Genomic DNA, 12853 nt, shown 5'->3' on the forward strand with positions numbered 1-12853 from the left:
AAACCGAGAGAAGCTAGTTAAGATGGCCAGATACCTAACATTAGCTAGGCTAATTTAGACTACATAATGCTATCTCCAAAGACAAATATTGGCAGTACAATGGCCTTACTGAAGAGCTCAGTGACATTCAACGTGGCACCATCATAGGATGCCACCTTTCCAACAAGTCAGTTCAACAAATTTCTGCCCTGCTAGAGCTGCCACGGTCAACTGTAAGTGCTGTTATTGTGAAGTGGAAACGTCTCGGAGCAACAACGGCTCAGCCGCGAAGTGGTAGGCCACACAAGCTCACAGAAAGGGACCGTCGAGTGCTGAAGCGCGTAGTGTGTACAAATCGTCTGTCCTTGGGTGCAACACTCACTACCGAGTTACAAACTGCCTCTGGAAGCATTGTTCGCCCAAGAACTGTTCGTCGGCAGCTTCATAAAATGGGTTTCCATGGCAGCCGCACACAATTCTAAGATAGCCATGCACAATGCCAAGCGTCGGCAGGAGTGGTGTAAAGCTTGCCGCCATTGCACTCTGGAGCAGTGGAAACTGCTCTCTGGAGTGAAATCACCCTTCACCATCTGGCAGTCCGATGAATGAATCTGGGTTTGGCGGACACCAGGAAGTACCTGTAAAGTTGGGTGGAGGAGGAATAATGGTCTGTTACTGTTTTTCATGCTTCTGGCTTGGCCCTATAGTTAAAATGAAGGAAAATCATAACGCTACAGTATACAATGACATTCTAGATGATTCTGTGCTTCCAACTTTCTGACAACAGTTTGGGGAAGGCCCTTTCCTGTTTCAGCATGACAATGCCCCCGTGCACAAATCGATGTCCATACAGAAATGTTTTTTCAAGATTGGTGTGGAAGACCTTGACTGGCCTGCACAGAGCCCTGACCAACTCCATCGAACACCTTTGTGATGAATTGGCATGTTTTGATTTGTTTAAACACTTTTTCTTTGGTATGTTACCACATGATTCTGTGTTATTTCATAGTTTTGAAACTAGCCATAGCACCGGTGCCAACGTTGTTTATCATACTTCATGGTGCTATGGTCTGTTGATGTGAAAATGTAGCTCTTTGGCCACGCACACCAGTGGTGGGTTTGGCGTAGAAAAAATGGAAGCATGTGCAGAAGAGTACCTCATGCCTACGTTAAAATACGTAGGATTTTATGGGGTTATTTTGCTTCCACTGGTCTTGTGGCCTTTGTTTAGGACAACAGCATCATGAACTTAACCAGGACATTTTAGCCAAAAACCTGGTTGCCTTTGCCAGGAGGCTGAGACTTGGCCGCAAGTGGATCTTCCAGCATGACGATAACCCCAAGCACACACCCAGACTTGAACCACATTGAAAACCTCTGGTTTGAGTTGAAGAGAGCAAGTCCATGTCCATAAGCGCAGATGAAGGATTTCAAGGATCTGGAAAGATTCCATGTGGTGGAATTGTAAGATCCCTCCCAATGTGTTCTCCAATCTCTTAAAACATTTTCAAAAAAGCCAGTGTCGTTATCCTCGCAAAGGTAGGGTGCTACTGAAAACAGATCTCAAAATTATTGGCATCCCTATCTTACATTATTTTTTATTTTTATTACTTGTTAAACAAAATCTCCTTCTGAGCAATTGTATTAGTGTAATCATTTTCAACTTTTTTGGCGCCTGCAGTATTTTATACATGCTTTTTTGCTCATCTTTATCAAGGGTGGCAATGATTATTGACCTGAAATTGTCACATGTTTTGTAATTGCACTGTTGTAGTGAGACAGTATTTGATTGGAATCAACAGTAGTTATGCACAACTAGTGTATGGAGGAAGGGCTTTATTAGGGTTAGCTACAGTATGTGAGGAAAAGGGTTCATCCCCTTGGAAAGGCCCCATTTTCCAATGACATCAACTTTAAAGTGTGTGTGTTTTCCAATGACATCAACTGTAACGTGTGTCTGTCTGTCTACAGGATTGGGAAGAAGGCTCCAAGAAGGGAGCTGAGGACCCTGATCCCTCACTGCTCCACAGAGTGAGGAACACAGCAGCCAAGCTGTTCCAGCTCAACCAGGCAATCAGGCAGCTTCACGCTGCTCTCTCTCTCGCCCTCCGAGGTACTGACTGTCTGGCCTGTTAGAAGCAAGGCCACAGCTTCCTCAGCATTGCTACAAAAACATAATGCCTGTCATTTAACTGACCAAAATGGCTTCCTTTTTGATTTCCTCTCATTTCCCTGTCCTTTTGTGACTTCAACTTTGATTGATAGATTTGAGCGACATTGTGGAACTGTAAACATGTGTTTCTATTATCTGCCCATCATTAGTCTAATCATCCACGAAAGCTAGGTTCTAGCCACAATAGGGACCTAAAGAAGTCAAACGAGAAGTTAAATGCATGTATTTAACTCTTTACCAGGTAAAAGCAGTGACTCCAGCCTCAGTACCTGCCGAGAGGCTGTCTCCTCCTCCTCCAAGACCATCGACAAAGTCATTAACGGCCTCCCCAGGGGCGGCACAGGGCTGGCTACCACATCATCTAGTCTACAGCTGCCCTGCCTGGAGACTGTCATAGCAGCCCGGGACGAGCTCCATTCTGCCCTGCAGTCCCTGAGTACCGCCTTCAACACGCAGGGCCTTGAAGAGAAGAGGGGATCTTCTGGCTCAGAGAAGAGCACACGGGAAAGAGGTCAGGGGAATGAGGGGACCCTGGTTGCTTCCGACATGGAAAGGAACAGAGGAGCCCCTACGATTGTTTCTCTCTCTTCAGGATTGTCTTCATCTAATGACGATGCACATTGGGTTTGATGCACAGGGGGTTGATCAGCTGATCAGGTACTTGTTCAGTAGGCAGGAAACTGCAGGAAATGGGAAGGTAGTACAATCTGAACTTGTCCAATGAGGAACAAATGTTTTCGGTTTCCGTTGCATTTTTTTTTGCTACAGTGTGCTCTAATGAACACGACCCAGATGATTGATGTTAAAGGTTACAGGCTCAATGCCATTAATAGAAAGACTCAACAGAGAGAATGAATGTACATCAAAGGTCTTTCTGTCCAATTGCACTAAAACCCCAGATGTATACACTGAACAAAAATATAATGTAAACGCAACATACAACAATTTCAAAGATTTTACTGAGTTACAGTTCATATAAGGATAAGCCGTCAATTGAAATACATTCATTAGGCCCTAATCTATGGATTTCTCATGACTGGGAATAAAGATATGCATCAGTTGATCACATACCATAAAAAAGTAGGAATGTGGAACATAAACCCAGTTAGTATCTGGTGTGACCACCATTTGCCTCATGTCCAGTGGGACATGGCTGTGCGACATTGCTCGATATTGGCGGGAACTAGAACACTTGTACAGGTCGATCCAGAGCGTCCCAAACATGCTCATGAAAATGGGCTTCAGGATCTCGTCACGGTATCTCTGCATTCAAATTGCCATCAATAAAAAGTAATTGGGTTCGTTGTCTGTATATTATGCCTGCCCATACCATAACCCCACTGCCACAATGAAGCACTGTTCACAACGTTGGCATCAGCAAACTGCAGTCAGGTCAAGACCCCGTTGAGGACTACGAGCACAGAGGTGAGCTTCCCTGAGACCATTTCTGACAGTTAATGCAGAAATTCTTCAATTGTGAAAACACACAGTTTCATCAGCTGTCCTGGTGACTGGTCTCAGATCATCCCGCAGGTGAAGAAGCCGGATGTGGAGGTCCTGGGCTGGCATGGTTACATGTGGTCTGCCCTTGTGAGGCCGGTTGGACGTATGGCGAAATTCTCTAAAATGACAACGTAGGCGGCTTATGTTAGGGACATGAACATTCCTAGGCAACAAACAGCTCTGGTGGACATTCCTGCAGTCAGCATGCCAATTGCATGCTCCTCAACTTGAGACATCTGTGGCATTGTGTTACAAAACAGCACATTTTAGAGTGGCCTTTTATTGTCCCCTGCAAAAGTACACCTCTGTAACGATTATGCTGTTTAAACAGCTTCTTTAATATGCCACAGCTGTCAGGTGGCTGGATTGTCTTTGCAAAGTAGAAATGCTCACTAACAGGGATTTAAACACATTTGTGCACAAATGTGCGTAACATTTCTTAGATCTTTTATTTCTGCTCATGAAACTTGGGACCAACACTTTACATTTATATTTTTGTTCAGTATACTTTATTTTGTCAGACAGGGATTTCTTCAGATTGTAAAGTACTTTGATAAAATGTGTATACTAATTGAATTGTACTGCAGTGGATTGTAAAACCATTTGGGCAATATCTTCTCATTTTGGCATTTATACATGTAGGCGAAGGCGCAACAATTTTCTGTATTGTATGTAGCTCACTCAATGCTGTTAGAGGTGTCCCATATCACAACTTTTTCTGAGTGGTTTCATTCATTTGATCAACTATACTTTGCACTTAAACCTTGCACAAAGTACTTGTCATTTTTTTGTTGTCTCTTGACACTTTTTGTATCTCTTGGTAAAGATTTGATACCTCACAATCATGCCACAATTTGAAAGTGAGCATAATAAATGAATATTTCTGGACTTTTTTGTTGAGCTATACATGCATATTTTGGTCTCGTTTTATGCATATTGTGCAACAGCTTGTGAGTAAGTTCGTTATTTTTCTCTCAGCAGAGCTTGAAACGGCTCCCTGCTTTTATACCCACCCTTCGCGCACTCAGGCTCTGCATCACTTCATAAAATCTGATGTCACCTAGGAGGTTCCCTCAAACTCATGAAGAGTAAATCGAATCTACTACTTTTGAGTTGCAAACAACGACCGATTTGTTTTTGCTAATTACTTTTGTTGAGAAAATGTAGCACAGGAGGATTCATTGATGAAAGTATTTTAAATCACACGACGACTTCGAAATGTCGATGGAGGTGGACTAAAGAAAACGCACGAAAACTTGAGTATTAACGGATGGTGTCCGATCTCAGGTAGGTGTAAATTACTGTTAGTCATTTTAACTTAAATGTTAAAGTGAGAATTCAATAATTATATTTGGACATGTAGCTTTTGTCTTTTGGTGCAACCTTTAAATTAAGTTGATTTATATTGCCTTTATCGATGGATCATTTCCCAAAACCGTACTAACAATTTCACATTGGCTTCCATTTCAAAGGATGCAGTGGTTTTGGATATTATACCCCAATTTACTTGTAAGTGCACTGTTTTCATTATTTTAGGGCATGTTTTATATTTGAAGGAATGGGTTATTGAACTTTCACACTGAATTTATGAAGGATGTTCACTCAGCCCTATTCTCCCTTAAACCAATGTTTCTTAAGATCTATGTTCACTCAGTACCCACTGAACAAATTTCCATCATAATTGGCATCAATATTGGGGAATATGGGCTCGATTCAGACTTAGGAAATGTACGCCTTTCCTATGCATGCCATTCCCACACACTCCTCAGTAGTTCAGATTTACCTTATGCAGGTGTGGTTCCCTTGCACATTCTGAAAACAATTGAATTAAACTGCTGAAAACCCTCCCACTTGCAGGCCAACATATTTTATTGTGGGATATTTTCAATATGGGATTCCGTACATGCATCTAAAGTCATCCCTTTTGAATTTGGTGTACATTAAAAAATATGTGTATCAGCAAACTCACTAGAATATATGGAGAGTACGGTCCAGGGCCTGGCTTCCAAAAACTTCTTAAAGCTAAGTTCATCGTTAGAACCTTTGTAGCAACATAGTCAAATCTCCTAGCTGTTTCGCAAAACCATCGTTATTAACGTTGCACTTGAAAACGCTCGTAAACTAACGCTGCCTCAGACCACTTGTAGAACAGCTAAGTGTGTTGTTGCATACTAGACTGGGCACGCGCATGCATGTTGATTTTTGTCCACCCACACCGGACACGATCAGGACACGCAGGTTGAAATATCAAAACGAACTCTGAACCAACTATATTAATTTGGGGACAGGTCAAAACGCATGTAACATTCATGGACATTTATCTAGCTAGCTAGCGTGCTATTGCTAGCTAATTTGGGTTATTTTATTTGACCTAAATTGCACAATGATGTGCCAAATCGGTGATTAATGTATTTTTATTGGTCATTCAAATAAGCCACCTCAATATTTGCTGCCGTAGGTGGTAATTTCACTAGGAGCTGACCCATCTTCAGTATTGTGAAAAAATTCTAATGTTAAGGCTAATATAGATTTGAAAGTCTATGTTTGAGACAAAATATGTCACCAATTACTGTTCCAAAAGGATTTGTAAAAAAAATGATGGTGCTCTAAACATGTGCAAATTCCCATAGGAACACAGCCATTTTAAAAACGCTTGTGCAATGTGTCATGCCTTAATTCCTTGTCTTACCGGAATGATATAGGGTACCAGTCAAAAGTTTGGACACACCTACTCATTCCAGGGTTTTTCTTTATTTTTACTATACTCTGTATTGTAGAATAATAGTGAAGACATCCAAACGATCAAATAACACATATGTAATCATGTAGTAACCAAAAAAGTGTTCAACAAATCAAAATATATTTTAAATTTGAGATTCTTCAAAGTAGCCACCCTTTGCCTTGATGACAGCTTTGCAAACTCTTGGCATTCTCTCAACCAGCTTCATGAGGTAGTCACCTGGAATGCATTTAAATTAACAGGTGTGCCTTGTTAATATGTGGAATTTCTTTCCTTAATGCATTTGAGCCAATCATTTGTGTTGTGACAAGGTAGGGTTGGCATACAGAATTAGAGGTCGACCAATTAAGATTTTTCAACGCCAATACCGATTATTGGAGGACCATGTCACGTTCTGACCTTTATTTCCTTTGTTTTGTATTTATTTAGTATGGTCAGGGCGTGAGTTGGGTGGGCAGTCTATGTTTGTTTTTCTATTATTTGGGTATTTCTATGTTTCGGCCTAGTATGGTTCTCAATCAGAGGCAGGTGTCATTAGTTGTCTCTGATTGAGAATCATACTTAGGTAGCCTGGGTTTCACTGTGTGTTTGTGGGTGATTGTTCCTGTCTCTGTGTTTTGCACCAGATAGGGCTGTTTAGGGTTTCACACGTTTCTTGTTTTTTTTGTAATCAGTTGTTCATGTGTACGTTTACATATTAAAAGAACCATGGACACTTACCACGCCGCATATTGGTCCTCTGATCCTTTTCGCCTCTCCTCTTCGGAAGAAGAGGAGGAAATCCTTAACAGACCAAAAAAAGCCGATACCAATTTGTCGGCCGATTTTTATATATATATACTTGTAATAATGACAATTACAACAATACTGAATGAACACTTTTATTTGAACTTAATCTAATACATCAATATCATATATTTAGTCTCAAATAATGAAACATGTTCAATTTGGTTTAAATAATGCAAAAACAAAGTGTTGGAGAAGAAAGTAAAAGTGCAATATTTGCCATGTAAAAAAGCTAACGTTTAAGTTTCTTGCTCAGAAAATAAAAACATATGAAAGCTGGTGGTTCCTTTTAACATGAGTCTTCAATATTCCCAGGTAAGAAGTTTTAGGTTGTAGTTATTATAGGACTATTTCTCTCTATACCATTTGTATTTCATATACCTTTGACTATTGGATGATCTAATAGGTACTTTAGTATTGCCAGCCTAATCTCGGGAGTTGATAGGCTTAAGTCATAAACAGCGTTATGCTTTTACGCATTGTGAAGAGCTGCTGGCAAACGCAGCCGAAACTGCTGCATATACCCTGACTCTGCTTGCACAGAACACAAGAGAAGTGACACAATTTCCCTAGTTAAAAGAAATTCATGTTAGCAGGCAATATTAACCAAATATGCAGGTTTAAAAATATATACTTGTGTTTTGATTTTAAGAAAGGCATTGATGTTTATGGTTAGGTACACATTGGTGCAACAACTGTGCTTTTTTCGCGAATGCGCTTGTTAATTCATTGTTAATTCATCAGCCTACTTCACCGTTTGGCAAAGTAGGCTGTGATTCGATGATAAATTAACAGGCACCTCATCGATTATATGCAACACAGGACAAGCTAGATAAACTAGTAATATCATCAACCATGTGTAGTTAACTATTGATTATGCTAAGATTGATAGCTAGCAACTTACCTCCTTGCTGCACTCACTGTGGTGGTCAGCCTGCCACGCAGTCTCCTCGTGGAGTGCAATGTAATCGGCCATAATCGTGTCCAAAAATGCTGATTACCGATTGTTAAGAAAACTTGAAATCGGCCCTAATTAATCGGCCATTCCTATTAATCGGTCGACCTCTAGACAGAATACAGCCCTATTTTGTAAAAGACCAAGTCCATATTAGAGCAAGAACAGCTCAATTAAGCAAAGAGAAACGGCAGTCCATCATTACTTTAAGACATGAAGGCCAGTCTCTACATGAAAGCTGAAGGCTCTACCTATCCATTGTCCGTAGCTTATGCCTGCCCATACAATAACCCCACCGCCACCATGGGGCACTCTGTTCACAACATTGTGCACTCGCCCACACAATACCATACACGTGATCTGTTGTTGTGAGGCCGGTTGGAGGTACCGCCAAATGATCTAAAATGACTTTGGAGGAGGCTTATGTTAGAGAAATGGACATTCAATTCTCTGGCAATTTGCTCGAGTGGACATTCCTGCAGTCCGCATGCCAATTTCACGGTCCCTCAAAACTTAAGACACCTGTGGCATTGTGTAGTGACAAAACAGCACATTTTAGAGTGGCCTTTTACTGTCCCCAGCACAAGTATGTCTGTTAAGTGATCATGCTGTTTAATAAGCTTCTTGAAATGCCACACCTGTCAGGTGGATGGATTATCTTGGCTAAGGACAAATTCTCACTAACAGGGATGTAAATATATTTCAGCACAATTTGAGAGAAATAAGCTTTTGTTCATATGTACAATTTCTGGGATAATTTATTTCAGCGCATGAAACAATGCAACATTCCATTCTTAAGTAGCTTACTGTGTTCTGCAGGTTATCATCTAACCAGTGATGTAAAAATATCTCCAGTTTCTGTGTGGTTTTTGAGTTGTGGTAATTTCAAAAGTGCAACCCCCCCCACCCCCACCCCTTTAAAACTGTGTTTTGACATTGACATCAAAATCTTGGCAACAGGAAGCAGCGACAGCAGCATTTTCAACATTAACTTTCAATGGTATTGTACTTAATTGTGTAAAAACTAATGAATGAGTCCAAAAACATGCACTGATTGAATTATTTTGATGATATACCAGAAATCACCAAAATGTGTTTGCCCTGTCTAGTATTGAATCATTGGTGTCTGGAAGTTTAAAAATATCTCTTCCTTTCATTTGGGTTGCCGACCCCGGGTTTAGAAGATATAACTAAGGGAACATGGGGCTGAGGGAACATGGGGCTGAGGGAACATGGGGCTGAGGGAACATGGGGCTGAGGGAACATGGGGCTGAGGGAACATGGGGCTGAGGGAACATGGGGCTGAGGGAACATGGGGCTGAGGGAACATGGGGCTGAGGGAACATGGGGCTGAGGGAACATGGGGCTGAGGGAACATAGGGCTGAGGGAACATAGGGCTGTGGGAACTGAGGGATTATAGGGCTGTGGGAACTGAGGGAGCATAGGGCTGTGGGAACTGAGGGACCATACGGCCGAGGGAACGTAGACATGGTCAGGCTACTCAGACCATAAATACGCTAGTGTACACCATACGCTGTTTTAAAACAGCTAAATGGACATATTTTCATTATCATAGGCTACTTCACAAGCACAAATATTATTCTTACTACAACATGTGTTTATATACCTATTTATAGTAGGGGTCCCCAGTATTCCACTAGTTACACTTGATAGCGATTTAGATAAGACATCAAATGTCAGGAATCAAATGATAATACATTAACCTAGGTTTTGTTTTATTTCTGTAGATTTGGTTTCACCACTGTACATCAGGTAAGTAGTCTTTAATCTGTTGACATGTAAGTGATATATTCTGAGTTAAAGCTGGTAGTAACATTACATAACAGCCACTATGAACATATTTGGCAAGGCATGTATGACAAAGTTATAACCTATAGTTATGATTTGAGTTCTCGTACAATTGTAAGAGCTCATGACTTCACCGCACTTAATTGGGGTTGAACCATATGGTTGGTTAAGGGCTTGTAAGTAAGCATTTCACGGTAAGGTCTACACCTGTTGTATTCGGTGCATGTGACAAATACAATTTGAGCATGTGGTCTCAGTTATACTGTACGTCCAGCAGTTGCCATTTTCCTGTCCTTAATCTCCCACTATGCTGAGATAATGTAAAATGGGTATTGTTGACCAAAAACATGGTTGAACAGTGGCCCAAGAAAGCCATAGTGCAACGACAGCCAAGATAACTCCCTGTATTCCCTAGCAGTGCATACGATTTCCTCGATAGTGAGCTCCGTTGTTAACCAGGGTCATGTTCATTTGGGCACACTGTAACAAAATGTTAGAAAACCTATTGCAATGTGGGGGGGGGGGGGGGGGGGGGGTAGCTTTCTTTTTGGACAAGTTCAGATAGGGCCTCCTCGTTTCCGACAGCCTTCCATTTTGTGAAAACGGACTTGGAACGGTAAGGGACTACCTGGACCTGTTCGATGAGAAAAGCTTATTTTCTGATTTTTTGGGCAAAAGACTTCAAAACATTTGGTACCCTAATGAACATGTCCTCCTCAACCACTCTTTGTGTTCTCTGGGCAGATACAGCTTTGACGTTGGAGAGCAGGACCCTGTTCACATACGACGAGTCCTACTATGAGTACGTACCCGACAGGCTACCGTGGCATGGGGCCGGACGCCTCTGTAGCCAGCGCTCGGGGGCCTTAGCCACGATATCCAACACCTTCGAGAACCGAGAGCTCACCACCTTCTTAAAGTCCCTGAACATAACCCACCCCGTGTGGATTGGCAGGAAAGTCATGACACACTTAAAGAGTGAGTTCAGTCACTATGCCATTGCCATATTTGACAGCTTTAAGATTTCAGCACCTTATTTTTTATTTCACCTTTATTTCACCTTTATTTAACCAGGTAGGCTAGTTGAGAACAAGTTCTCATTTGCAACTACGACCTGGCCAAGATAAAGCATAGCAATTAGACACATACAACAACACAGAGTTACACATGGAATAAACAAAACATACAGTCAATAATACAGTAGAAAAAAAGAAAACAAAAAGTCTATATACAGTGAGTGCAAATGAGGTAAGATAAGGGAGTTAAGGCAATAAATAGGCCATGGTGGTGAAGTAATTACAATATAGCAATTAAAAACTGGAATGGTAGATGTGCAGAAGATGAATGTGCAAGTAGAGATACTGGGATGCAAAGGAGCAAGACAAATAAATAAATGCAGTATGGGGATGAGGTAGATAGATGGGCTGTTTACAGATGGGCTATGTACAGTATGCTACCCACGACTGCGTGGCCACGCACGCCTCCAACTCAATCATCAAGTTTGCGGACGACACAACAGTGGTAGGCTTGATTACCAACAACGACGAGACGGCATACAGGGAGGAGGTGAGGGCCCTCGGAGTGTGGTGTCAGGAAAATAACCTCACACTCAACGTCAACAAAACTAAGGAGATGATTGTGGACTTCAGGAAACAGCAGAGGGAACACCCCCCTATCCACATCGATGGGACAGTAGTGGAGAGGGTAGTAAGTTTTAAGTTCCTCGGCGTACACATCACAGACAAACTGAATTGGTCCACCCACACAGACAGCATCGTGAAGAAGGCGCAGCAGCGCCTCTTCAACCTCAGGAGGCTGAAGAAATTTGGCTTGTCACCAAAAGCACTCACAAACTTCTACAGATGCACAATCGAGAGCATCCTGTCGGGCTGTATCACCGCCTGGTACGGCAACTGCTCCGCCCACAACCGTAAGGCTCTCCAGAGGGTAGTAAAGAAGGCCATAAAGATCATCAAGGACAACAACCACCCGAGCCACTGCCTGTTCACCCCGCTATCATCCAGAAGGCGAGGTCAGTACAGGTGCATCAAAGCTGGGACCGAGAGACTGAAAAACAGCTTCTATCTCAAGGCCATCAGACTGTTAAACAGCCACCACTAACATTGAGTGGCTGCTGCCAACACACTGACTCAACTCCAGCCACTTTAATAATAGGAATTGATGTAAAATATATCACTAGCCACTTTAAACAATGCTACTTAATATAATGTTTACATACCCTACATTATTCATCTCATATGTATACGTATATACTGTACTCTATATCATCTACTGCATCTTTATGTAATACATGTATCACTAGCCACTTTAAACTATGCCACTTTGTTTACATAATCATCTCATATGTATATACTGTACTCGATACCATCTACTGCATCTTGCCGATGCCGCTCTGTACCATCACTCATTCATATATCTTTATGTACATATTCTTTATCCCTTTTCACTTGTGTGTATATAAGGTAGTAGTTTTGGAATTGTTAGTTAGATTACTCGTTGGTTATTACTGCATTGTCGGAACTAGAAGCACAAGCATTTCGCTACACTTGCATTAACATCTGCTAACCATGTGTATGTGACAAATACATTTGATTTGATTTGATATGTCTCACAGTAGGGTCTTTGTTAGAGGTCGACCGATTATGATTTTTTAACGCCGATACCGATTATTGGAGGACCAAAAAAAGCAGATACCGATTAATCGATTTTTATATATATATTTGTAATAATGACAATTACAACACTTTTATTTTAACTTGATATAATAACATCAATAAAATCAATTTAGTCTCAAATAAATAATGAAACGTTCAATTTGGTTTAAATAATGCAAAAACTAAGTGTTAGAAAAAAAGGAAAAGTGCAATATGTGCCATGTAAAAAAGC

At 41.3% G+C, this 12853-nt stretch overlaps 2 protein-coding genes across 4 annotated transcripts in view; both read left to right on the top strand.

Moving 5' to 3' along the window:
* LOC109902249 (kinesin-like protein KIF14) overlaps positions 1-4543 on the top strand; it is a 60993-nt gene extending 56450 nt beyond the window's left edge. Inside the window, exons 28-29 of the mRNA XM_020498458.2 lie at positions 1951-2092; positions 2394-4543. Coding sequence (XP_020354047.2) covers positions 1951-2092; positions 2394-2782 — 531 coding nt within the window. The 3' untranslated portion in view covers positions 2783-4543. The remainder of the gene's footprint in view (positions 1-1950; positions 2093-2393) is intronic.
* A 110-nt stretch (positions 4544-4653) lies between these two features.
* The window catches only part of LOC109902929 (adhesion G-protein coupled receptor D2), a 126237-nt gene continuing 118037 nt past the window's right edge, over positions 4654-12853 (top strand). For all 3 annotated transcript variants that reach the window (XM_031786448.1, XM_031786446.1, XM_031786447.1), the window contains exons 1-4: positions 4654-4942; positions 5128-5164; positions 9886-9910; positions 10691-10924. In XM_031786448.1, coding sequence (XP_031642308.1) covers positions 4926-4942; positions 5128-5164; positions 9886-9910; positions 10691-10924 — 313 coding nt within the window. In that variant the 5' untranslated portion in view covers positions 4654-4925. The remainder of the gene's footprint in view (positions 4943-5127; positions 5165-9885; positions 9911-10690; positions 10925-12853) is intronic.

Source organism: Oncorhynchus kisutch, linkage group LG13, assembly GCF_002021735.2.
Source record: "Oncorhynchus kisutch isolate 150728-3 linkage group LG13, Okis_V2, whole genome shotgun sequence".
Classification (NCBI taxonomy): Eukaryota; Metazoa; Chordata; class Actinopteri; order Salmoniformes; family Salmonidae; genus Oncorhynchus; species Oncorhynchus kisutch.